Source organism: Rhipicephalus sanguineus, chromosome 5 (genome assembly GCF_013339695.2).
Source record: "Rhipicephalus sanguineus isolate Rsan-2018 chromosome 5, BIME_Rsan_1.4, whole genome shotgun sequence".
NCBI classification, from domain to species: Eukaryota; Metazoa; Arthropoda; class Arachnida; order Ixodida; family Ixodidae; genus Rhipicephalus; species Rhipicephalus sanguineus.
In genome coordinates, this window is record NC_051180.1 from 85,356,644 (window position 1) to 85,384,245 (window position 27,602).

Genomic DNA, 27,602 nt, shown 5'->3' on the forward strand with positions numbered 1-27,602 from the left:
AGAAGGGGGTCGCATCGTGAAAGAAGTCGCTGGATGACAAAAATGGTTGTTTTTGCACTGCTCTTATGCAAGTACAGGATTTACGTATTCATTAAGAAAATGATAATGTACTGATGTATTAGACATTTGTTTATTGTTTTCTTGGTGCTTTCGATAATTGGTTAGTTTGGACATTTTTCCTGGTCCCGTAAAATCTGAATTAACGAGCTTTTACTGTAAAGCATTCCAAGAGAGCAACATCAGTTAAGCCATTTTTATTATTTCATGAGGGCTGAGTAGACGAACAAATGCACCCTGTGCTGGGCATAATGACTAGGCTTGTGCGAATATTCGAGCAGTTTGAATATTCGAACAAATATTACGGTATTCGAAATGAACGGATAGACATATATAAACTGCATGTAACGCCCTGCAGAGGTGGTTTCACTGCAGTGGAGGGGTGCTGTACCGTGAATACGCCAATCCAGGGGAAATCTGTGAAGCCCCACTTTAAGGTTAAATGAACATATTATTCTCTCATCAATTCATCGTTATTTAAGTTTAAAAGCTTGTTATACCGGCTTATATGCTCTAAGTGAAGTAAATTCTAAAACTTAACATATTTTACAGGTTATCATTCGCATTCTTCCGAAAGTCGAATCCTGCTACTATTCAAAGTTGCTTCCACTTCCCTTTGAACCAACAAGAATCACATTTGCACATGTCTTGATTCATTTTTAAAAAATATTGTGCATGTTAGTTGGGTCATGACAGATATGCTCATTTTTCTTTATAATACAGTCAAACCCCGCTACAACGAAACTTACGGTGCTCAGAAAAAACTTCGTTGAAGTGAACATTTCGTTGTAGTGAAATTGAAAAAAATATAGCTGACCTGAGCTAGTAGAACGGAGAAACTTTTATTTCCAAAATTCAAAAAGTGTCGGTTGCTTCCTTTGTTTCCCCAGCAGCGTCATGACGCGATTCTCATATATGCATAGCGACGCCAGGTTGAAAAGCACACTGAAACAATGGCTTCCGCGAACAAACCAAGCGGAGGCATGGGCGCGCAACACGAACTGCACTGTTCGCTAACACTAGCTATTTGCCGACAACAGGGTATCCGACAACGCCGAGATGCAGGCGTGATATCGCGGAGCGATGACTTAAGGTGGCGGTCCCACTCCGGCGAACCCCCCTCCGCATTTTACGCATTGTTTGCGGACACACTGTGCTCGCTGCGCTTGACAAATAAATATTAATTGTAATAATTCAGAAAGCTTATGATCTCCGCTTTCTAATGACACCTGGTGTTAATGCCTGTTCGGAAGCGTTACCTAATGGCAAAGAAAATAGTGTGAGCAACAAAAGGCATTTTCGTTGTACAAGCCTCCGTTGTACGGCCAGTACGGCGAAACTGTTCAACATAACAAGACCAAATTTACCGTGCCTTTAGAAGAAGTGCTATTTAAGGTTTCTATGAAGAGATATTAGCCATAAAATAATTAGCAATTTATTTACGCTCCAATGAAAATGGGCAAAATATTAAAAGTTTTTGTGAGAATATCTTTTTTACTTTTCAAAGCAGAACAATAATATTTAGTGGCTACGTAGACTACATTACACTTATTTTCCACGCGAAGTTGCTTTTTGTTCTGACGAAAACTTGATGAATTATTATTGTGTCAATGCGGCAGTTTATGGCTGTACTTGGTCACGCATTACCGATGAAGCGACAAAACTATACAAGCTGCTACTGTGAACTTCTACATAACGAAGAAGCAAGGCCCTTTCTATGATTCTATGAAGAGTAAATTCCTTTATCTTTATTACAGAACCTGCAAGACAGCAGTGAATTTGCGTAATTTTCCTGCTGACCAGTCCCGTAGAAACTCGCTTTTTTTTTTCTTTTAGACGCTAATTGCCAACGAGTATTGCACATTAGTAGATGCATATGGTGTCTTTTATCTACTTGTGCTCACTAACTTGACCACTCAGTGCTTCAGACAAAATATTTTCAATGAATCATAAGTCTCACAGGCGTTTTTTGGTGGTAGCTCCATCTATGAAATGAAACATCAAGTTGCTTTATGCGAGTTCAAGCGTTCGCCAAAAGTGGCGCAATTAAACATAATAAAACGAGTATAACAGGCATGAATTATATCTCCAGGCCTCATAGTTTGCTTCACTAGCTAAGACTAGTCGCCGCGCGTAACAAACAGCAACTGTAAAAGGAGAAGGGCTTAGTGATAAACCCTTTCCACTCGCCCCACGTCAGCAGGTGGGGCGGTCTCATCAAGCGGAAAATGGTTTCGATATGCAGGAAGATTGCGCGTTCGTCACGCGTTCTTAGAACCAGTGTTCCCCGGCACGTCTTTAGTAATGTGCATCTCTTTGTGGTTCAGCTGCTTGTGTTTTGCGCGTTCCTTTGACTGTTTTCGTGCCTGTGAGGTTCGAAATTGTGAAAGGAAGGACGCTGACATGCCATGTGAATGATACGTATGTAGCGCCGCTTCAAAGGGGACACGATGGTGAACGTATGAAAGCTTGTCATTGCCAAGATTTTCAAAGTATGCCTGTCGAGCACTGTGCCGACAACTTCCACTGACCAGTAGTGGTAAGTTGTACCCAATCAGGTAATTACGTCCTAGTTGCAACGATGCGACAGAAGCGAGACTTTGTTGAAGATGCAGAACGTTCTAGTCAACGTGGCAGAATATTCAAAGTATGGGACCCTGGAAAAGTTATATTGTGCTTTGTGAAAAGACGCACTCACTTCGGATAAGACGATCACTGTCTTTGCCACTAATGAGGGCTACGGTGTCAGGAAACAGTTTGACTGAGGAGGACTACTCTACCTAGTGATAACGCTGTTGCGCACTGCTACTTTGTCGTAAAGCGGCTTGCTGCGTAGCCAGAACTACTACTAATGATCGGATAACAACTAGTTCGTAGCAAAGTACAAGGCGGACAGTGCAATGTCTGGTCAACGAAGAATAACCTGACTTAGACGCATGTGAGAGTGGCCACATGAACAAAATAGTGCCGATACATATGCTACTGACGAACATTTTGTTGAAAAACTTTTGCGGCAACCTAAATGGAAAACTTGTCGATGGTGCCTGTAAGTCAAAATAAAGGAAAACCACAGCTTTCCACACAAATAAGTGTATTCATGCTTTTATAGAACAAGCATAAATAAAAACTGGATTCTGTAAAAGCCTACATGACCGGTCATGTAAGCCCCCAAGGCGACCCTGTCCAGCTCAGACCCAGTGCAGCAACAAGCCCTGGTCGACCGTCGTGCCCGGGCGGCGAGCCAATGGTCTTCCGGACTAGGAGGCCCACCCCCAATAGCGACTTATTTCTACCAATAAATGTTGTATTCTCTCCCTCCCAAGCAGGGGCGTAGCCAAGGGGGGGGGGGGGTTCAACCCCCCCCCCCCCCCCCCGCCCCCCGAAAAATTTTCTGGCTACGCCCCTGCTCTCAAGGGGGGGGGGGGGGGCGCCCAGCCCCCTCATGTGCACGCCTACGCTGGCCGATGTACCTATACTCAGTTTCATACAATATATGCAACGCTGTGGAAGCTATACAAGAAGTTCAGTCAGCAGTATGTGTGACTACGCGCGTCTTGCGCCTGGCTTTCATCGTTGTAAACGCTCGTGCGAGAAGAAGAAGAAGAAGAAACATTTATTTATGTCATGCCTTGGAGTGGTTAGGGTGGGTGGTGCCCCTCTTCCAGGGCCCCACTGGCTACAGCGGCTCGCCGGGCCTGGTCAAGGGTCGCCAGTTGGCTTCCCATTTCCAGTTCCGCGAGCCGCGCCTCCCACGACCAATTCAGGGAATCGTTACACATAGGCGAGATGGCAGCCTCCGGACGTTGTGTGCACTGATATGTAATGTGTTCCAATGTCGGTGTTGCATCGCACCACGGACATTTGTTGCTGTATCTGTGAGGGTACATTCTGTGTAACCTGTGTAAATGTGGGTACGTGTTTGTTTGGAGGTGACGCCAGTCCCGTGCTTGTCTCCTGTTTAGGTTAGGATGAGGTGGAGCTTTCGTTCGCCTACCTAGTCTTTGAAATTCGAGGATTTCTCTACGACCACGAACGCGCCTGCACAGCGTCGCGAAAGGTTACAAATTATAACAAAGAGACGAAAATAACGGGGTGTCTTGCCCTCCAACGCACAAACCATCTTGGTTTATTACTGTTCCCAAGAGAAAAAAAATCATGCCTCACATGGAAAAATCATTGTCTTCTTCCTCACGCAAACGCATTCATTGTCAGACGTCTCGCTGGCAGAAGATGTGTTCTAGGAGGTTCTAACTCCGGCAATTAGTGGTAGTCATGTGTTCAACTGATCATCAAGATGTACTTTATTTTGGTAACCGTTTATTGCAGTTTGAGAGGATGAAATTTCGCAGCTAACTCTCGAATTATAATTTGCTGAAATCTGTCGGTCCATTTTTTCCTCCTCCAATTGTAATAAGCAAAAGCACCCCCCCCCCCCCCCCACACACACACACAACAGACATGCGCTCGCGCGATGCTATAAAATTCACTGGCACGGTCGCTAAAATGAACCAAAATGATTGTTTTAGTAGCGGCCGTGCAATTCCACTGAAACGCTGCGAAGCGTTTGATTGATGTTTTGTTCAATACTATTTCACTGAGGCACATTATATTATGTGAGTGAGTGCGTTAGTGAGAGCGTAGTGCGTGCGTGTGGGTGAGAGCGTGCGTGTGTGAGTGCACGCTGTTCTACGCACCAGTGTGCGTGTGTGTGCGTGTTTTTTTTTTCTTTTGTTCTCTAGCGATTGTATTTAGACGCTGCGCTGTCCTTTCTCAAGGGCTGCAATAGGAAGCGAGCGTTTGTCCTTACAAACTGGGGCACTTATCGGCATGTCGTTGAAACGACGCCAACAGTTGGTCCCGATTGTAGGTGAAAGACGCCGTCCGCGTTTGTGCTCCTTGCTTTTTGTCGGCCGATTTCCGTCACCTAGCACGACATATAACATGTAAAACACGCGTGAGGCGACGCTGACCATACTTGCGCGCGCAATTTTCTCGCTTTCTGCAAACGTGGATGAGTGGCGTCGTCTGTTGTCATTTTTCGAACTATTGGCAAGATGGTGGTAGTGGAACCGCCACCTTAAGCCTTATTCTATGCTATTCTTATCATCCACCACTCGCGGCTGGCTGATCCCGTTGATAACGCAGACGAGTTGTTGCTCCGACCACCGGTCGCACTGTCCAAGCACGAAAACCACGAAAAGCAATGGCGCTGGAAAAGGCATCGTTCCGCGATTGCACCCCAGCGCTGCTCGCGTTGATAACGCGGATGTAGCGTCGCTCTGACCACTGGCGAAGCGCAAAAAGCACTAAAAGCATTAGAAAGGAATCGGAAAAGGAATCATTCCGCGGTTGCACGATTGTGGACAACTGAGCTTTGGCTTCAGATTGTCTGCGACTAAGCAACAACTCAAGCCAGTTGAGAAAGCATGGCAGTCTGATTGCCGTCGCTATCAAGCAATGGCGGCCCCCATGCTCATTCAACAGCGGCAGTTTTTCGTGGTGCCAACACGCGATTTAGACTATGTAGACACATTTTTTATGTTCTAAAATGCACCAAAATGTTCGAGATTGTGTTTAGTACACGGCAAATTAAATTTTTGAGCCCAGAATTGCATCGTCAAATTTCGTTGAAGCGGATTGGTAGCAGAAAAAGTGTTCGTTGTGGCGAGCATATTTATGCATTGACTCCTATGGACTGTTGACGGAGAACGGAGAATTCCTCGTTGTACCGGATATTTCGTTGAAGCGGCGTTCGTTGTAACGGGGTTCAACTGTATTGTCACGTGCTCGTGATGTCGACGAAGACAGCAGTCAGCACGTCCGAGATGAAACTGTTTATTTGGCCGAACTTGTGGCCGGGAAACTGAAAGTCAAACTACAGCAATACGCTGATAGCGGTGAACAGAGCGTCGACCGTCGATCAACTGACAAGCAGTCAAGCGCGTCAGCTTTTATACAGGCGCTATCAAACTTTCCAGCGATATCCCTGTTGGCGGCGTTATCTCTCGACAAAGCTGGAACATTCTCGTGCGGCGCGCAATCTTAACAGATTGTTCCAAAACAATCACGAAGCTTCCTAGACATCACGGCGAGGCCTGCGCAGTGCGTTGCCCACAGTCTTTGTGGGTGAAGCTTCAACTCATGAAATATAAGACTCGCGGCAATGCCCCCCTCTGAAAAAGCATCGTCCCGATGCTTAAAAACAGAACATGAATAGATGCAATACTAAAGAAAACTAATAAAGAAAGCAAACATTAGAGTCCTCAGGTGCACTAACGAGCATAGTACGGTTTAAGGCGCGCCACATGCACGACCTCGGGTCGAGCTCGGCGCCTCTGAGAGTTCGTGATGCCGTCGGGGACAACCTCGTAGTCGAGTGCGCCGAGACGTCGAAGTACCCTGTACGGTCCGAAGTATCGTCGAAGAAGCTTCTCGCTCAGTCCGCGTCGTCGTATTGGCGTCCAGACCCAGACACAGTCGTCGGGCTGGTACTCGACGAAGCGTCGTCGAAGATTGTAGCGACGGTTTCCGTGTGCTGCTGGGTCTTGATGCGCAGGCGGGCCAGCTGTCGAGCTTCTTCAGCACGTTGTAAGTAAGCGGCGGCGTCGACATTTTCTTCGTCGGTGACGTTGGGTAGCATGGCGTCGAGCGTCGTCGCCGGGCTCCTTCCGTAGACCAACTTGTACAGCGTCATCTGTGTCGTTTCTTGGACGGCCACGTTGTAAGCGAAGGTCACGTACGGAAGGACGGCGTCCCACGTCTTGTCGACGACGTACATGGCCAGCATGTTGGCGATGGTCTTATTTAGACGCTCGGTGAGGCCATTGGTCTGCGGGTGGTAGGCGGTGGTGCGGCGGTGGCTCGTTCGCTGTACTTCAAGATCGCCTGAGTTAGGTCCGCAGTAAAGGCGGTACCTCTGTCTGTGATAAAGACCTCTGGGGCGCCATGACGCAAGACGATGTTCTCCACGAAGAACTTGGCTACCTCGGCGGCACTGCCTTTGGGCAAGGCCTTTGTCTCGGCTTAGCGGGTGAGGTAGTCAGTCGCTACGACGATCCACTTGTTGCCGGAATTCGACGTCGGGAATGGCCCTAGTAGGTCCATCCCGATTTGCTGGAAAGGCTGGTGTGGTGGTTCGATTGGCTGCAGAAGTCCCGCTGGCTTAGTCGGCGGTGTCTTCCGTTGCTGGCAATCTCGGCAAGTCTTGACGTAGTGGGCGACGTTGGCAGCAAGGCGTGGCCAGTAGTATTTTTCCTGTATTCTGGCTAGCGTGCGGGAAACACCGAGGTGTCCAGCCGTCGGGTCGTCGTGTAGGGCCTGGAGGACTTCTGGTCGCAATGATGAGGGCACGACAAGAAGGTAGTCCGTTTGCAGTGGCGAGAAGTTCTTTTTCAGGAGAACGCCGTTCCATAAGAAAAACGACGGCAGTCCTCGCTTGAATACCTTCGGAACAACGGCGGTCTTGCACTCCAGGTACTCCATAAGGCCCCCCAGTTCCGCGTCGGCTCGTTGCCTTTCGGCGAAGTCGTCGGCACTTATAGTTCCGAGGAAGCAGTCATCGTCGTCGTCTTGCGGCGGCGCATTGACGGGGGCACGAGAGAGGCAGTCGGCGTCAGAGTGTTTTCGTCCGGACTTGTACACGATGGTGATGTCGAATTCTTGAAGCCTCAGACTCCATCGTGCGAGACGACCTGAAGGGTCCTTCAAGTTAGCTAGCCAACATAAGGCGTGGTGGTCACTGACAACTTTGAAGGGCCTGCCATAGAGGTAGGGGCGAAACTTTGACGTAGCCCAGATGATGGCAAGGCATTCCCTTTCTGTTGTGGAATAGTTGGCTTCTGCCTTGGATAGTGACCGGCTAGCATAACTGATTACTCTTTCAAGCCCGTCAGTCTTTTGCACAAGGACGGCACCGAGTCCTACGCTGCTTGCGTCGGTGTGTATTTCCATATCGGTGCAATCGTCGAAATGCGCAAGTATGGGTGGCGTCTGCAGGCGTCGTTTAAGTTCCTTAAATGCTTGCACTTGCTCCGTTTCCCATCTGAATTCCACGTTAGTCTTCGTAAAAAGCGTCAGTGGTTCGGCGATGCGTGAAAAGTTTTTGACGAAGCGTCTGTAATAGGCGCATAAGCTGAGAAATCGGCGCACGGCCTTCTTGTCGGTGGGAGGCACGAAGCTGGCGATGGCAGTTGTTTTCCGCGGGTCTGGGCACACTCCAGACTTGCTGATCACATGACCCAGAAACAAGAGCTCGTTGTACGCGAATCGGCACTTTTCTGGCTTCAGGGTCAGTCCAGAGGCCTTGATTGCTTGAAGTACTGCCTCAAGCCGCCGGAGATGCTCGTCGAAGGTCGAGGAAAACACGACGACGTTGTCCAAATACACAAGGCACGTCTGCCACTTCAATCTGGCCAGCACGGTGTCCATGACGCGCTGGAACGTCGCAGGTGCCGAGCAAAGACCGAAAGGCATGACCTTGAACTCAAAGAGGCCGTCGGGTGTTATAAAAGCGGTCTTTTCTCGGTCTCTTTCGTCTACTTCGATCTGCCAATAGCCGGTCTTGAGGTCCATCGACGAAAAGTACGTCGCGTTGTGTAGTCGATCCAGGGTGTCGTTTATCCGTGGGAGGGGGTACACGTCCTTCTTCGTGATTTTGTTCAGGCACCGATAATCAACGCAGAAGCGCAGTGTCCCGTCCTTCTTCTTCACTAACACCACGGGTGACGCCCACGGACTCTTGGACGGCTGGATGATGTTGTCGCGTAGCATCTCGTCGACTTGTTTCTTTATCGCGTCGTGCTCTCGAGTCGAAACTCTGTAGGGGCTCTGACGGAGGGGCCTCGCACTTTCCTCCATTATAATTCGGTGTTTCGCCACCGGACTTTGTCGAATTCGTGATGACGAGGAGAAGCAGTCCTTGCATTGCAGGAGCAGGGTTTTCAGCTGGTCTTGCTTGACCTTCGGAAGGCTCCGGTTGACGTCGAAATATGGTTCAGGACCTCGATTCGTTGAAGCAGGTTTGGCAGCATCGAAGAGGGCGAAAGCATTGCTGGCGGCCACGCATTCGTCGATGTAGGCGACCGTCGTACCAATGTTGAGGTGCCTATATTCGTGGCTGAAATTTGTCAGCACTACCTTTGCTTTACCGTCACGCAGCTCGGCTATACCTCGTGCGACGCAAATTTGACGGTTCAAGAGTAGTGGCTGATCGCCCTCGATGACGCCTTCAAGGTTCGCAGGTTTTTCGGTGCCGACGGAAATACCGTATTTACCCGCATAATTTGTGCCCTCGCATAATTTGCGCACCCCTAATATTTAGCCAGCTTTGCTAAAAAAAATATTTACTCGCATATTTTGCGCTCCCCGTCCCGCTCGAGCCAGCTCGCGGCCCGCGCGCACGGGGAAACTTTGAACGGCCGCGACCCCGCGGCCCTCACCAAGCAGGCGAGCGCAGTCATACACAAGACAGGCCGCGAGTGCAAAGTGGTGCGAAGTCCCTTCTTCCGATTACTTCGTTCTATTCTCCGGAAACCGCCGAGACCGTACCAACCGTACCCAAACACCCAAACCTTTTCACGGGTTGTCAGAACTGTTCGAGCGTTCTCCCGCCGTGAGAATGCATGCGCGCGACACGGCACGGACTACTTTCTGCATCGGAGGCGTGCGAGGGCCAGTCGCGCCAACATTTCCCCTCGCTGACTCTCCTCCTCTGCGTCCGCGCTGCGACGCAGCGACGCAGCCTTCGTTGATTTCGGAAGTTTAGGTATCGCGATCAGCCAGTTGCATTTTCACTGTTCTCTTGCGCTGGGCTACAGTAACTATTCGGCAAAATTCAAGCTCACTGTTATAGAATTTGCCTAAGGAAACGGGAACCGTGCCGCAGAAGTGTTCGCTTTTTAATACAAGACCGGGAAGGAGACCGTTCCGAGGACCAAAGCATGGAAAGTTTCCTGCCGTTGAAGAATACCTTTTCAAATATGTGCGAGAGCTTAGGCCCACCGGTATCGCCGTGCCGTGGCACCTCGTTACTCCCAGCATTGTCGCGAAGAGCTTCAAGAAGACGCCTCAACGCGCTCGACGGAACCAAGGATGACTCGCTTTGGGAGGGCGGTGACAGCGGCCGCGGCGATGATTCTCAGTTGGACTTCTCAACCAGTGATTCTGACTAGACCGTGCATGAGCGAATCTGGCTGGTTAAAGTACGTGCTAATTCTGTTAAAAACCCTTCGTTTGCGCTATAATTTATTTTCTTCTTTAATGTATTATATCGCGCGTGTTAGGACTATATATTGTGCGTTATTTCAGATGTGCTCGTGAAATCTCCGCGTAATTTGCGCACCCCCTTTTTGGAGCTCCAAATTCGCGAAAAAAAGTGCGCAAATTATGCGAGTAAATATGGTAATGACGCTGGAGCGAGGCGGAACGGTCACCTGCTCTTCTATCACGTTCAATGCATGGTTCCCTGGCGTCGCATGGGGCGGGAGCGCTTTGTCTGAGGTTAGCGTTATCGACTCAGACCTCAGGTCGATGACGGCGCCGTGGTCACTTAGGAAGTCCATTCCAAGTATCACATCCCTAGAGCAATTTTGTAGGATTACAAAGCTCGCAGGATAAGTCCGGTTATTGATGGTGATTCTCACCGTGCAGACACCAATCGGCGTTATCAGGTGGCCTCCAGCTGTCCGGATTTCGGGTCCACTCCAAGCGGTCTTTACTTTCTTCAGCTTGGTGGCGAACGGTCCACTGAAGACAGAATAGTCGGCTCCGGTGTCGACGAGAGCTGTGACGCTGTGGTCGTCGATAAGAACGTCGAGGTCGCTAGTTCGTCGTCTCGCGTTGCAGTTAGGTCGTGGCGTGGGGTCACGGCTGCGTCGGTGTATTCCGCTGCTTCCATTTTGCGTCATTGGATCTTCTTCAGTCCGCGAGATTTCGTCGTCAGGGGTCTGTCTGGTTCGCGTCGTGTTCTGAAGGTTTCGTCGCGGCGTCGTCGGCGGCGGCGGAGGATCTTCGGTAGTTCGTCGTACAGCAACAGCACCTCCATCGGTTGCTGCCCTTAGTTTTCCGGATACGGGCTAGGCGACCGGCCCCAGTTTGGGCCGGCGGTGCGGTGACATGTAGCGGCCGGGCGACGGCGAGCGGGAAGGTCATCGTTCTTGCCACTGTGTTCCGGTGAGGTAGTCATCGATGTCGTGCGGCCGTTCGCCTGGCTGCGGGCGCGGCGCGTTGATGGCGAATCCGCGTAGTCCCATTTGTCGGTACTGGCAGCGGCGGTATGGTGGCTGGATGGGGAGGTGTCAGCATCGAGCAGCCTGCGCTGCGAGAGGAGGCGCGCCAGTGCTTCATGACGCTGCTAGGTGGCGCGCTTGTCGCCACGGAGATGCCTTCATGCTCGTGGTGCATCGGGGAACACGTATGTTTTAGCGAAATGCTGCCGTGCCGCCGCTGCCTTCAGTGATTTCTTTTTGCAATGTGGCCGTGCTCATTACAGCTATGGTGATTGAAAAGAAACAGAGACACTGCTTTGCTCCAGGATGCACTGCTGGGTATGTTTCTGCCAGAAAGCAAAGTAACAAGGTGTCCCTTTTCACCGCTCCTGAAGACGACGAACGAAGCAAGGCTTGGGAGCGCTTGAACCAGCGTGCAGACTGGAGAAAAACTGTGTCGTTTGCGAAGCACATTTAGATGAGCGATTTATCATTCGGACGTACAAACATGTGATCAATGGTGAAACCGTACAAATTCGCCGAGACCGTCCCTGCCTGACTCCCGACGCCATACGGACTCTTTTCCCGAATGTTCCGTCGTACTTTACGAAGAAGCTCCCACCGAAAAGGAAAGCAGCAGCGTCGAATGGTTGCCTCAGTTTTGAGACCTTGGCACGGTTTCCCTCGCGTGGCAATGTTTCAGAGGGCCTGTTAAATAGCCTTTTGGGTCCGAGCAACAGTTGCGACCTAAAATTTGTGCAAAACAAGCTTGATGATCTTTTAGACGTACGTATCGCAGCTCAATGAGGTCCATGAGATATTAAATGCATGTGATGCCCTTCCAGACCACCGTGATTTGGTTGGGGAAAAAAGTGACTCGCGTGTAACATACTATGTTTGTGGGTATGTAGCTCGAAGAATGCTAAAGAAAACCAAATGTGGTGACTGTGCAGAGTTGTTGCTACAAGGGGACAGCCAGGGCCCGCGTCCAAGATAGTCATGTTTAACAAATCACATGGATAGAGGAGGACTGATGTACCCTTCACAAGCACTGAGCTGGTCTTGAAAATGGAAGATGCCTTTACGCACTGCTTTAGCTTTAACAAGCTGAAGAGCAACAGCATAAGAGATCTCATCTCCTGCCTCTCTATTAACAAGCTTAACACGGTTGGCTACGCACAGCACAATGTATAGGTCACAAATGAAGTGATCAGATTTTATGTGATAACTAGGCTTCATTTTCTAGTGGCAGATGAGAACGCATCAAGACAGGCTAAAAGAGACAAGATTAAGCACCTTAAGATGAGGCGAACAACATGATAGAATGCATTTATCTTGTGAACATTTCAGTGTTTGTATAAATATGAAGTTCCATTTTGCCTTATTTTATGTGAACTCGAAGAGTTGATAATTAAGAAGTTCTGCTGCCTAGAAGCATTCAACATTCCTTACTGCGAATGTGAAGTCTTACCTCATAAATATGATGTTTTGCTATATTATTCCAGTTGTACCAGTTAAAATTTTGTGCATTATGTGAATTTGTTAATATTTTTTTTTTTTCGTGTTATGTACTTGTACATTGCTAAAGATTTATAGATTTTTGAATAAATGTTCATTTTAAGCATGGCCCTGTCCTGAGCTCTTCCAAGCGAACATGTTGCTCGTTACGTACTTTGAAAGGTAAGGCAGCCAATCCTTGCCAGAACTTAATTTTATGAGAATTGTATGCACTCACCACTTTAATGCCACTGGTCCGTGCGTGTATATATACTCATGCGAAATTGGAAGTTACGGCAGGGTTCAAACCACCCTGGTTTCACCGTTGTCTAACACACGGAGAAGAAGGCGACCGTATGTTTTTTTACCTCGCATGATGTCGACGTGAAAGTGTATTTAGTGGAAGATGAACTGTACGACATGCGCGCTGCCATTGATCTTACAAATTTCTGGCAGATAGCTCGATTAGAGAGCGTGCGAAGTCCCCTATTTCGCAGCGGAGGCGACCGGTCGCGCGTCTTTCGCATCTCCATGCCGACAGCAGCACCGCCGCAGCGTCCTGAAGATCCGCCCTCTCCACGGCGCGCCGTTTCGCACACCTCCCCATCTAGCCACCATAGCGGCGGTACGTGTGGCCGGCCTCTCCGCAGTGGTAGCAGAGCGGGCGGTTGTCGGAGGCACGCCAGACATCGCTCTTCCTCGGGGTGTTGCGCTGGCCGACAGGTGGTCGGTAGGGCGGCGGCGGCGTCGTCTGGCAACGGTACTGCGGCGGTGTGGCGTCTTGGCGGGGGCGTGGAGGAGGAGCATGACGGCGGGCTGCAGCAGCATAGCTCATAGCTTGCGGCTGCGGCTCTGCTAGCTGAGGTGCGCCGAGTGAATGCTGGATCTCCTGGCGCACGACGTCGGCGATGGACTCTACTTGAGGTTGCGACGAAGGTAGAATTGGTAGAATTTTTCACAACTCCTCTTGCACGATTGCTCGAATCGTCTCACGCAGGTCGGTGGGTCCTAGGGCTTGAATGTCGGCGTAGCTTGTAGCCGAGAAGCTGTGGTGGTATTGCCGTGTTCGCATCTCAAGCGTTTTCTCGATCGCGGAAGCCTCCGATGCAAATTCAGCGACCGTCTTCGGTGGTTCCTTATCAATCCAGCGAAGAGGTCCTGTTTGACACCCCGCATGAGGAACCTCACTTTCTTCTCTTCGGGCATACTTGGCTCGGCGTGTCGAAACAGGCGATTCATCTCTTCCGTGTAGATGGCAATATTTTCGTTGGGCAGCTGCACACGGGTCTCCACCATAGCCGCGGCCCGTTCCTTGCGGACCACGCTCGTGAACGTGCTTAGGAACGTCATCCGAAAGAGATCCCATGTTTGTAGGGCGGATTCTCGGTTCTCGAACCACGTCCTCGCGGCGTAGGTAGAAGTATACGTGGCGCAGCTTGTCCTCGCAGTTCCAGTTATTAAATGTTGAGACGCTTTCGAAGGTCTCGAGCCAAGTCTCGGGGTCTTCACATGGCGAACCACGGAACGTCGGCGGCTCCCTGGGTGGCTGCATCACGATCGCCGTAGGGGGCACTGCGTCAGTCATCGTCCCTGATGTCTTCGTTGCCGTGGCTTTTGGCTTGTCCGGTAGGAGTCCGTATTCTGGTGGGAGACCTTGCTGTCTGCGGCCGGATCGCTGGTCAGCAGTGGCACCGGAGTCCCCTTGACGGTGTGGGCTTGGCTCACGGTTGGAGGGGGTGTTCGGTACATGGACGGGGAAGCACCTCCACCAGATGTCACGTGGTCGTGACCTCGACGAAGACAGCAGTCAGCACGTCCGAGATGAAACTGTTTATTTGACCGAACTTGTGGCCGGGAAACTGAAAGTCAAACTACAGCAGTACACTGATAGCGACGAACAGAGCGTCGACCGTCGATCAATTGACAAGCAGTCAAGCGCGTCGGCTTTTATACAGGCGCTATCGAACTTTCCAGCGATATCGCTGTTGGCGGCATTATCTCTCGACAAAGCTGGAACATTCTCGTGCGGCGCGCAATCTTTACAGATTGTTCCAAAACAATCGCGAAGCTTCCTACGCATCACGGCGAGGCCTGCGCAGCGCGTTGCCCACAGTCTTTGTGGGTGAAGCTTCAACTCATGAAATATAAGACTCCCGGCAATATGTCATACGTATATATACTATTTGAATTCGATTCAAAATTACTCTACCTAATCACTATTCGCTTCAAACCTGAAATTTACTATTCATACATGCCTAATAATGACACAAGAGAAAGTGTCTATTACTTGGTAGGAGCTTTAGTATGAACAGTTAAGGTGTCTGTTTCTTTACTGCTTATATAGTCGTTGTGCAAAACATTTCCTGGGCTCCGTCATTTCTGCAGAGCCACAAAATCCCAAGCAATCTGTGGAACGATCTGAACTTGCCTCTTGGTGCATGTTGTGTAATCTCAACTTTTCTTTTCTCCCAGTGTTCTTCATCATCGGCATGTTTGCCTTGGCATCTGTGGTGTCTGTCATTGGCGTGCTCGAGCCTCTAATCTACAAAATCCCAATAGGGACAACAAGGTTAGTACACAAGCTTGCCTTAGTCAATAGTTTTAGTCACAACAGCCTTATACAGTAATACCTCGTTAACTCGAACTCGCATATCTCGAAAAATCGGCTAAGTCGAAGTTTGCCGCGGTACCGAACAATTTCCCATAGGTTCAATGTATTTATTGCCCTTTATCTCGAAGTATTTCCGTGCCCACTTTCGGTTATCTCGAAATCTCGACTGAGAATGGAACCAAAACTTCGCCGCCGAACCGTTTCACAAAATACTAGCGGCAAAATGTCATACGTTTCACAAGGTTCGCGCGAGGCTGCAGCGTTTACGACGAAGTGGACACTGTTCCCGAAAGTAAAGTCGGAACCTAGCGGCATACCTACTCTGTCGAGCAACCCTGTGTCACGTCATGTGACGCTATAGACGTGCACATAAGCAGGCCCTCAAAATAGCTCGGGTCGTACACGTTTTGTTTACCGTCAGAGATGCGATTTCGGCATTTTATTTACGCAAGGCACGTTGCGCGGATTTTTTCGTCGGCCGTGCGATGTGGCGAGGATAACGCCACCAAAGCAAAGCAAGTCACTGATGCTGCAAAGAAAGGTAGCCCTAATCAAAGAAACGGATTCGAGGCTCGAAGTTTCCGGACGTCAAAACGGCGCCGAATGTGTGGCATCGTGCGAGAGGAGCCCCTTCCAGTCACATCAACAGATAAGGCCGATTCTCTGGACTTAGCGGTGGGCTAAACTGATCTAGCCTGCAATATCGGCTGGTTTGACCATTTTCGTAAGCCAAACAACGTGGCGTCATGCACAGTGATCGCGGCAGCGTCGACGCCGCTACTCGAGGCGTGACGACATCCGCCGAAACAAGAAACATGTTTCGCTTGATGCGAAATAAATTTGAGTGCAGCAGCGCGGATGATACATGCGATGTGTCAAGCAACTCGAGAAAGCTTTGCTAGGTGCAAGTGTTACTGAGAGGCAGACCAGCCTTAGTCGGTCTCTCTGCACTAAATAAAAAGGCAGTGCCGAAAAACACAGCTGGTTAATAGTGCTGGTATGTCATTATTTTTCTTCAAAACCTTTACAAAGAGCCAGTTAGGCGCTCCTGTTAAGAAACTGGTCAGTAGGGATAACGTTTCTAGATAAAACTGAACTTCTCAATGGTATTTGCCCAACTTTGCTTATCTCGAAAATCTGCTTATCTCGAAATTTTTTCTGGTTTTTACTACTTCGAGTTAACGAGGTATTACTGTATCAACCAGTGAGCTACCATATTCACTCACGGGTATATTGATCGCACCGCTGAACTTAATCGTCAGAACTTAATTTTATTTCTGCTGTGTAATGATTGCGCCCTCAATTTGCCATTGCAGTGAGCGGTGAAGGCAATTATAGTGCTGCATGTTTACCATTTTTTAAGGTGGCTACCGCACTGCATACTTTGACATTGCTGTGTGCCGTTTCACAATGGAGAAGAATGCAAGTCATCTGCGATTAGGCCATTCGCTTTCGCTCGCTCGGCATAATTTTCCTCCCTGCATTCCACACTGTGTTTCTTGAGCTTGTTGGCAGCATGCAGCGCTCCAAGAATCCACAATAGCTTGTGTGACATGCATTGCATCAGAAAAGCTTAGCATTTATTTTGATCTGAACACTTTTCTACGTTAAATACCCTGACTTACTTCATGTTTGAAAAACTTTAAAGCACGAGGAGACTTGAAATGCAGCTCGATCCTCTATAGTTTCTAGCATCATCTTCATCACTGCTGTTGCCGTCAATTGGTGCTTGCACAGTCTTCAGGGTCCAGTGAAACAACACTGCAATGGAATCCATGTCTTTCATTACTCTTGCTGCTGTGCTGTTTTTCCAGGAAGCTGAATCAACCAAGCAGCCCACCTTTGAATTCTTGTACCATGCATCTGTCTTGCACACAGGATCCCGCGCAATGTATGCCCGTGTTTCCATGGCCCCCTGGAGTTGCGTCAGCTGGCACTCATTGTGTTTGCCATCTCGGTGTCGGTGACCTGGGTCGTGCTGCGGCACCACCCGCAGTCGTGGATTCTGCAGGACCTGCTGGGCGTTGCCTTCAGCATCAACATGCTCAAGACCCTGCGCCTGCCAAACCTCATGGTGCGCTTTTGCCGCCGCAAAAAACTCAAACCCTTATATGAGCGATTTCGCACGCAGAAGTGAGGAGACAGGCCTCTGTGGGGCCGGATGACTCTTTCATGTTTCTCAGTTCTCAGTTGCTCGGTTCTGGAAATCTAGAAGCTGCTGATAGTTGGCTGGCTATGTAGGCCCTTCCACTACATCAGTACTCCTTCACGTGCTGTAGTCAAACACGTCTCCTCAGCCATACGCATCTCGGCGTGTTTTGCTGCTAATGATTGTGAGTTGAGTAGTGATGCAGAACTATCGGTAAATTGACTATCGATAGTATCGATAGTTTTTTTTAAACTATCGATAGTGTAAACAAACTATCGATAGTCCAGTCGGTAGTACCATCGGTAATATTACTAGCGATATTACTGGTACGCGTGTTTATTGCTTTGTTTTGATGTATTCGGGTTTCACCAACACAGACTGTTCCGAGCGTTTGACGCAGACCGCGCCGCAATGTTTGAGATGCTTCGCGATTGTTTGAGATCATTTTGTTAAGATTGCGCGCTGGACGCGAATAGTCAAGTTTATTCGAGAGCTTACGCGAGCACCAGCGATAACGCTGGAAGCTGCGATGACTGATGTATAAAATACGAAGCGTTCTACCAATCATCAGATTATTCGATGGCCGGTGACTGTTCTCGCCGCTATCAGTGTGCAGCGTGTATGTTGAGTTTTGATTTTCTGGGCACAAGTTCGCCCAAATAAAGAGCTTCGTATTTCCCAGTCTTGCTGCAACATTCTTCACCCTCACACCCACTTGACAAACTATCCATAGGGATGGAAATAATTATGATGTTGCTGGCTGGCCATATTGCCAAAATATTTGCGATAGCCTACTACAGTAAAATCTCGTTAATTCGACCCCCGTTAATTCGGAATTTCGGTTAATTCGGACGCGGCGTCTGGTCCCGTCCAAAATGTGCATTGTTCTGTGGCTGAGAACTCTCATTAATTCGGACAGATTCGACCGCGCTTCGGTTAATTCGAACTCCCGACCGAGGTCGGGTCGAGACGGGGAAGCAGCAGCGGATACCGCCACGGCCGCGGTTCGGATATAATTCGGATTCGCAGCCGAAATCGACGGCGCATCTAACACTTCGAGATCGGATCATGGCCTCCGAGATTTAAAACGAGGTAACGAGATCGGATTATGGCCTCCGAGAGTTAAAACGAGCTTTGCATCTCGGAGGCACATACACAATGAAAGGCAGTGCATCGCTACTGTCATCAGCAACAGGCAACATGGCGACGGTCCGTCCGCGTTATCAACGTGATCAGCCAGCCACGAGGGGCTTTAGCCACGAGTGGTGGATGATAAGAATAGCATAGAATATGGCATAAGGCATCGTTCCGCGATAGCACCCCTGGTGTTCCGCAACGTGCGCGGTGAAGCGTTGTGCAGGCCTGGCGTTCCGGACTTTCCGCACGCCTTTCTACGTACGAGCCGTGCAACATTATCAACACTGACGAGACAGCGCTGTTCTTTAAGGCTCTGCCTGAGAAGACGATCGTGTTTAAGGGGGACCCGTGCGTCGGCGGGAAACGGAGTAGAGAGCGGGTGACGGTTCTTCTGGCTACGAACATGACCGGCACAGAGTAGCTGCCGCTGCTGGTGATCGGAAAGGCTGCGAAGCCAAGATGTTTTAAGAACATTAAGCAGCTGCCTGTCGACTACCGCTTTAATAGAAAGGCTTGGATGACGGCCGAAATATTTCAAGCCTGGCTGCGTCAGCTAGACCGCCGCTTTGCGGCACAGTGTGCGCGGACAGCCACCTTCAGGAACTTAGCAAAATTGTGATTTCCTTGCACGTTGCCTCCGCGAAGCAAACCGCGATCACCGACTTCTTTAAGAAATAAAAGTCTGGTGGTGGCGGAAACATTTTTCTAGTGTTTTGATCGTACTCGCGATAATTCGAACCCTCGGTTAATTCGGACATTCTCTCTGGTCCCGTGAAGTCCGAATTAACGGGGTTTTACTGTATCAGCTTTGCTTAATTTATGAGTAATTTTAGGCGAGATAAATAAATTATAACCGCAATGAAAATGGCGGAAAATGGCCATTAATAAATTCATATTCAAAAGCAACCAGTTACACCTTATGATTAACAAACTTAGTTCTTATTTTGTTATCATAAAATGCAATATAACTTTGAAGCCGCGCAGTTCCACCACATGTAACGGCTTCCTTTCTGCTACAGCTGAACAGTTTGACTTTATGATCATATGTCAGCGAAGCACTCTGGTGAAGAACACAAGCATGTCAACTTTCTTGCCTTTCAGCCTGCTCCTCTGGCTCCACTGTGTACCACGCGCGCGGGGAACCAAGTTCATGATGCAATGAGTTCGCGCTGTTGATTTTATACTATCGATAGTACTTACTATCGATAGCGCTATCGATAGTATTTTTTACCATCGATAGTTCGATAGTGACTCCGCTATCGATAGTATGGATAGTAACATCGATAGTTCTGCATCACTAGAGTTGAGACAAAATAAAAACACGGTTGCCAGTTCCACAGTTCATGCACATGGTTGAAAATGCACCAAGCTTTTCAATTCAGTGCAACGAATTGTCAAGTTTGTCAAGACTCTGTGTCATTAGCTGTGCAAGCTATCAGGTTGTATATACACGGCTGCTCAATACCCAATATCGCACCGTATCGGCATCGAGTGCAAAGTAGTTGTGGCACAACTGTTGGCAGTTGTTAATCCACTTATGGGAGGATTGCACTGCCAAGTGCAAGCCCCGCATGACAGCAGTGTTCACCAACTTTTATCAGACGACAAAGCCCATCTTCTTGCCATCTTGTCATGTCGCTGACAGCTATCACCCATGACGTTTTGTCAACAAGCAACAGACTTGAGCAACAGCTATCTCCATCACATTGCTTGTCACTCTAGCATGCGAAATCCCTTACATGGTGTTTATATGTACTTCCAAGTTTTCTCACCCTATGGACACCACTGTATATATCAGTTTCCTAAACAACACTCACCAGGTTTGCCTGTTGCAGACGTGTATTTTTCCACATGTGACCCTCCTGTGTATGTGGACTGGGTTCCCTGGGATATCATGAAGTTTTGATTGATGCAGAATTTCGCCTTGATGTGTGGCTTCGTGGCAGAGGGGGGCACACTAGCGAAGCCGCACCACAAGGCGAAACTTGCATATAACTCACATTCCATCTTTTTGTTGCAGGTTACACATGCAAGAATATACTACAGCCATAGTGCATGCACCAAGCTGTGGTGATGGTGTTGCAGATTATTAAGTGTATACCTTGGTTCAACCATAGCGATACTGCCAAGATTGATGCTCGAGTTATACAACAATTTAAACAGGGAGTGGAATAAAACAAATGTCGAAGCCATTTGATTTGGCAGCAGTGTATTTGCCCAATTATAACATTTTCTTGGACTGAATATTCACTTTTTGTTAGAGCTGTACGAATAGCAAAATTTCGGGTGCGAAGCGAATTTGAATATTGAAGTGTGAGTGTGAATCGAATCGAATATTTTTCGAATAGTTCTAGAATACTTCGAAGCGAAATTGCAGAAAAAAAGTTGGAGAGTATTCCTAAGCATATTCTTATGAGATAGCAACATGAAAGTGTTTCTTTTCGCTAGGTTGATGAAGTGCTGGCGGGGTGGTGTTTCATAATTGTCTTATCAAGAATGAGGCAATGTAGAGGCTGAATTGTATTTATGTTCATGATTTGGTGCAACCAAAGTGTTGCCGGCAATACTTTACACGTGATAGGCAAAGATGACATTTCCTCAGCCTCTCCTCTTTCAACTTCTGTGGAAGCCTAACTAATGTGGTGGACAAGGGTCTGCTCCCTTCAAGTCCAGAGTTCGAAATCTGCCTCGTGGACGTCGATATATAAGAACATCTGAAATTTTGGATGCTAAAAAAGCTTCAGCGTCCGATTTTTCGGCCTTCCTGTCCAGATTTCAGTTCCAAAACAGCATTAATAAATCACCCAGCTCTGCCACATCTTTCATCTCCATGTTGGAACCAGCATTTTTTTTATTTAATAAATTTGCGACCGTAGCGGAGATTGAAAGGCAGCTTTGCCGCAATATGAGAGTGTAACGAGGTGAAGCATATTGAAAATCTGAAGGGGTCACTTTCATTCGGACGTTGACTGTATTTGTCTTTGGAAAGTTCAAATAGTAAAATTCCAGTGCAAATCGAATCGAATAGCAAACACTATTCGAAAAATATTCGAAATTTCGAATATTCGCACACCCCTACTTTTTATGGGTTCAATGTAAAAGAACTAATGTAGGAATGATCTTAGAACCAAGTTCCAAGGCTAGGTACAAGTTTGAAACACAATCAACCTTTTAACAATAGAAATGTTGCACACCTCTGTTTCTGGCAATAAAAAAAAAGAAGGAAAGTGAAAACCGGTACTCTTCACCTTCGTGTAATAAGGGTTCATCTTCACATAGGTCTAGTTTTATAATGCAAAAACAGTACTTTGTTGCTGTCTTCCATATGGTAATTACACATTTGTTAGCATGCATTCACTATCTTTTACAAGGAAGGAATTAAATTGTCATATCTAAATTACCTCTGTTCTTTTGTGTTTGAGTTCTTCCTTTGCATACGTAAATTGCGTTCTTGCTGCCAACAAAATGACAATTGCTCACATTGCTGCATTTGCTGCATAATGTCGGAGTATTACAAACTTTTACTACATTAAGTTTCTTTTGTTTACACTTTTGCCTTGTGTTTGTGCATCAGGAACATTCCTTAGGTATTTTTTAACTGTTCGCTTGCATCTTCTTTACTCTGACGCTACTGTTAGGGTGCCTGGCCTTGTCAGGTAATGTATGTCTTTTGTCACATTACCGAAGACAATTTTTTAACAGTCATGATTAGAGGCCGGATTTTTAGCCACTAAAAAAGCTCATTTTAGGTGCCAAAAATAGGCAGGCAAAACAATGTTTTAGGCTTCCAAAATTGTAAATATAGGCACAATAAATTTTCACATGAATGCAAGTAATTTCAAACGAAGACGTGTGCAACCTCTATTTACGACAGGAAAACAAAAATGTTATTGCTCAAGATGGCACAAAGGCGTCAACATTTGAACATAGCGTTCATTGTCCCACACAGTTTGCACTCCCGTGTTCTGCAGAGCGAGTCATGTGTCCACTGTTGAATCAACGCACTCCTGAGTGTCTTTCCAGCATGACTGAGAAGTGCGGAACAGCAGCAGGCAGCCAGATTGCTAAAAGACTAGAAGGGAGGGATTCATCCTAGTGGCCGGGTCAAATTGCGTAGAGCCAATTTCTCCCCCGGCAGTAAACCACTGGCGTAGCCAGGCGAGGAGGGGGGGGGTCTACCTTCCCCCCCTCTCCCAAAACTTTTCAGTTTTGCGTGTGTGTATATACACGCACACATACGAACACATGCACCAACATATATAAAGTATGGTTGTCCCCCCTTCCCGCTTCTGAAAAAGATTCCTGGCTACGCTACTGCAGTCAACACCTTAAACAGTAAATTACAAACAAAACAAAAGCTGCGTGCAGTTCACATTTTTCTTTCTATCTTTTCTTTTCTTTTTTTTTTTTCTCTTCACTCTCCTTTCTGCTGACGGCTCTCCGCAGTTTCGAATTCACCAACCGCTCGGGCCATGTCAGCGCGGCGGCGAATGCTCGCCGGCGTGTCCTGCTTCACTGCGGCTAGCGGTTGTTGGTTGGTTGAACTAGAGGACTAGAGTTGCTTGAACTAGAGGACTATAGGTTCAAACCCATAGTTCCCAACAGTCAGTCTTACGCAGTAACATGAATAATGGTCTCAAACAGCACGCGGGAGCGAAACTTGAGGTTAAATAGCCGTCATAGAAGCGCCAATTTTGAAAATAGGCATTCATAGGCATTTGTAAGCATTTAGGCACGAACACCAAAAATAGGCATTTATAGGCACTATAAAAACACTGTAAAAGCCCTTCTTAGCCTCTAATTCATGCTCATATGTCAAAATGGTGCGATAGGAGCGCAAGGAACAAAATAGGCATTTGCCTAAAATCCGGTCTCTAATCATGATTAAGACCGGATGTGCAATGTGAAATTTTAGTGCATAACCAGCGATTTCCAGTGGTACTTGTGGAAGAGTGTTGAAGCATCAAGAGAATGGCAGGATTTAAAAGGGGCAGTTTCTTTTGAACTGGGCTTTGCATTATATGGTGTCACGGCTGCAAAAGAAGGCATTTCTTTTGTTCTCTTTCAAAACTAGTTGAGGTGCGTGTGCTATTTCTGAAGTTTCTTTTCCCATTTTTGCAGATCTGCAGCGTGCTCCTGGTGTTGCTTTTCTTCTACGACATCTTCTTTGTTTTCGTCACTCCATTCTTGACTATGGTGAGTAGAGTGCAATTTTCTCTATAGCTTCTGGTGGACATTGGTTGTCCAGATTTCGCATTTACCACGATATCCAAGCACCTTCATATTCCCATGTTTATTGCATTTTATTTGCACTAGGCAGCCAACCTACAATCTAACTGCAAGTATGTCTCAGATGGCCAGCTTGCATCACAGTGTCAAACTTTGTTAATAGAAATTTTTCACTATAATGACACTGAAGTTGGGGGAATGGGGTGAACTAACATCGTTAGAACATTATAAAATGATATCTTGAGTCCTTGACAGCCTTGCATTTTTGAAAATGTCAGGGGAAACTGCACTTGCTTCTTATGGCCATAACCTTGTTAAAAAGAGGTTTGATTGAAATGAAAATGGCAAAATTACAAGAATGTTGATGTTCTGCTTACTTGTATTAGCCCCGAGAAGTTGGGGTGGCACCGCCTGGCGGGAGGCGTGGATGACGTCACGGCAAGGACTATTCGATGCTCGCCGTGACGCGCCGGCATATCACGCGCTTGCTTCTTGCGCTGTTCTGCTGTTTACGTTCGCTTTTTGCCTGTCTCAAGCTTCAGATCAATGACGAAAACAGCATCGATAATGTTCCTAGTAAAACGACAAAAAGTTATATGCATTTTTTCTTCACAGTCCCCAACGGTGCACACGCGCCATCGTGCACACTTTGAAAGGGGTGATCAGGTTTGTTGTTGTGTTGCGCTGCTAACTTCGGGATGGGTCTGATTCCCAACCACAGCAGCTGCATTCCTCCGCTTAGATACAGGAGCACGTTAAAGAATTCGAGGCGGTCAAAATTAATCTGCAGCGTGTCACAATCATGTCGTGGTCTTGACACGCAAGACACCTTATTCACATTATTAGGTTGCGTTGTTCACGGGCGATTCCTTTAAAAAATATGGTGGCTTCACCTCCACAAGTGTTATTTTCATCGGACGCATCCACAATCGGCGGACAGCGTTCTTGTCGGTGTGCCAAGCCCCGCGCACGATTACGAAAGCGCATGCAGTACTGAGCCTAAAGAACAACCCGGACCAGGACGAATTTTTCGGCAACTAAGAGGCTTTATTTCTGAGAAATCCGTATGGATTTCCTTGTGGCTGCGTGCTACAAACGGATGGTTGTCTATTTTTCCTTTCTTAACCTTCCGCCACCTTGCGGGTTTCCGCAGAACTGATTTGGAGTATTGAGCTTCGCAAGATCTCGAAAGCGCTCGCCCGAGAATACTGCCGCAGTTGTGTTTGTTTGTCTTGTGCACTCGCTCACTCATCATGTTGTTTAGTTTCACGTTTTTCTCGCCGTAATCTCGGGGCTTCATTTCACAACATAAAAAAGTTGGGATTAATTGCGGAAACTCCTTGTTGCTGTCAGATTGTGTCTTCATGCAGTATCGTAGCAACGGCGCTGTTACACTTGTATAAGTACTAGTTTTGATAGCCAGCTCATAAATTAATTTTTTTCTGCATTTGATATACCCCTGAGCATCGTGAACCTTTATATGGACATGACGTGCGAGGCCATTAATTGACTAATTAAGGCGAAGGACGTTCAGTTAATACGTGGGCCACGTCACTGAGAGTGCCATCGAAACAGTTCAAAACGCTCATTTCGACTTTCAGGCGTTTGTTTTGCAGACTATTGTTATCAACAGTGCTCCCACGAGAATTTAACATTACCGCTTGTGACCCGGCGGTTTATTGGACCAGCAGTTCATGCAAATCGGGCTATACGGCCACATAATCCCAGACGAGTGTTGAGAAGAAATGTTTGCATAATCCAAGTATACTAACACCTCAGAATTTCCGAAACCATTGTGTGTGCGGCAGTATTATTTTGTTTAATTTCTCGGATGTACTAAGTGATTCTTTACGATAGATACATGTAAAGTCTTCTGTAGCCAATAGCGCAATTCTGTCAAATCACCTAGATAATCTGCAAAAGCAGACATAACTTGTACGATAAGCCGCAATGTAGTTAGTGAATTGAAAACGTCCTAATTTAATTTGTAATCTTTGGGACGCGCGTTCTAACCGTGGAGTCTACGCCAAGTTGTAATGAAGTTAGAACCATTAGTGTAATTTTTTTAGCACCGATGTCTTGGAGTACGCAGTGAAAACAACGAATGTCTTGCTCTCGTGCATCACCATTTTCACGGTGAATCTTCCGTTCGGACGGGAAATCGCCCATTATAAGCTATATTATCCAAACTTTCTGCATCTTATAAACTTTGGCTTGTAATGTAAACTTCAACCTTCTCCCTCAAGAGATTTGCATCGCAAGAATGAGCAGTAATCACCACCGTAACACGAAAGAGCGGGTACGTGGCGGGCGCAGAAAAAGGCGATCCTCGGCCGCGGAGCAAGAGAGTCCTTGCCGTGACGTCACATCGCCGCGACTGCCGTGCCACCAGTGTTCGTTCTCGGGGCTAATAGTATATTGCACTGTGGGACTGGTTTGTACCAGGCCGCACAAGTGCTAGTTGAATGCAGACTTTATACTTTCTGATGGACATTTTCAAAATTCTGCATAGTAGTCCCACTGGGCCATGCTCATGCTTATAAAGCCCATTCTCATAAAGGTTGCATCGGTTATGAGTACACATACCTTAACAAACTGCTGGTCTGGAAACTAAGACATAATATGCTTCTGTCTTGAAAAGAAAATACAAGTGCCGATACAACCACTGTGATCCATGCAGACAGGTTTTTTTGTTCGAATTAGCAGTGCTCGAATAAAGCAACGCTGCTTTTATGTACTACAATCGCTATCGATTTTTCGGATCTGATTATTAAGACATCCCTGCTGCTCTTCCATATTATTCATTGGACAAATGTGCAACCGTATAGTGTTGGCTGGAAATTGGGGCGTGCTTGCTAAAATTTTGGACGTGACCTTTGTGTCCAGTGTTGCAAAAATGGCAGCCACGAATGAAGTCGCACTTCTCAAATTGGCCCTGTGCACATTTACAGAAGGGCGAGAGCATCATGGTGGATGTGGCCACAAGAGGCCTGGAGCAGCTGCCAACGGTGCTGAGGCCCCCCCTCTCCCCACTTCAACAATGAGTTTCTCTTCATCTGCTTGGCAGTTAAAATTTTGCCCTCATTGGCAACATAATGTCCCAGATATAAACTAAAGGTAGATTAGAAAAGCAACAATTCATTGCTTTTGTATAAAGTACAAACAGATGCTACCTCTGTGAAAGTACTATTGTATGTGAAGGTTGTCTCGTCTATTCACAGAGGACACTTCTTTACATTTTGCTTCTTAGCAGCATTCTGGCATCTTTTAAGTCGCTGTTGATCTGCTTTTTGTTTGCTAAAGGACATACATGCTGCTCATATGCAAAAGGAAGAAACATGAACCGTGGCATGAGGGATGGAGTGACTGTTCCTGTAAGGGGTTCACGTTTCTTGCTACTGAGTTTCTGTCCAGCAGTAAACACAGTTGCCGACCGATTCTTGGAGTACCTGGTTTTTCGGACACCGTTCACGCTTGTTCTGTTATCTCGTCACCCCCATGCACTGCCAGATTTTCTATTGCTCGAATTTATGTCAGCAACCAGAGTCACGGGTGCTGCAGTGCTTCCTGACTGTTCAGATGTGGTGCGTGCGCACTGCTGCAAAATATGGTGGCCTTGCAGTACATCCGGTCATTCAGGTTGTCCCATACCCTTGCTTTTGTCGATGAACCTTCCTTCTTTAGCTTTTCGTTGTTATGTAGCCTCTGCAAGTAGATG

At 47.5% G+C, this 27,602-nt stretch overlaps 2 protein-coding genes across 3 annotated transcripts in view; both read left to right on the forward strand.

Annotated features, from left to right (window-relative positions):
* The window catches only part of LOC119393937 (uncharacterized), a 635,915-nt gene that overhangs the window by 175,322 nt on the left and 432,991 nt on the right, over nt 1-27,602 (forward strand). The gene's annotated exons all lie outside the window — the stretch shown is intronic.
* The window catches only part of LOC119393932 (signal peptide peptidase-like 2B), a 49,078-nt gene that overhangs the window by 9,408 nt on the left and 12,068 nt on the right, over nt 1-27,602 (forward strand). Inside the window, exons 8-11 of one of the 2 annotated variants that reach the window (XM_037661126.2) lie at nt 15,231-15,327; nt 17,248-17,443; nt 23,777-23,851; nt 26,836-26,892. In XM_037661126.2, coding sequence (XP_037517054.1) covers nt 15,231-15,327; nt 17,248-17,443; nt 23,777-23,851; nt 26,836-26,892 — 425 coding nt within the window. The remainder of the gene's footprint in view (nt 1-15,230; nt 15,328-17,247; nt 17,444-23,776; nt 23,852-26,835; nt 26,893-27,602) is intronic. The other variant, XM_037661127.2, reaches the window with a different exon arrangement.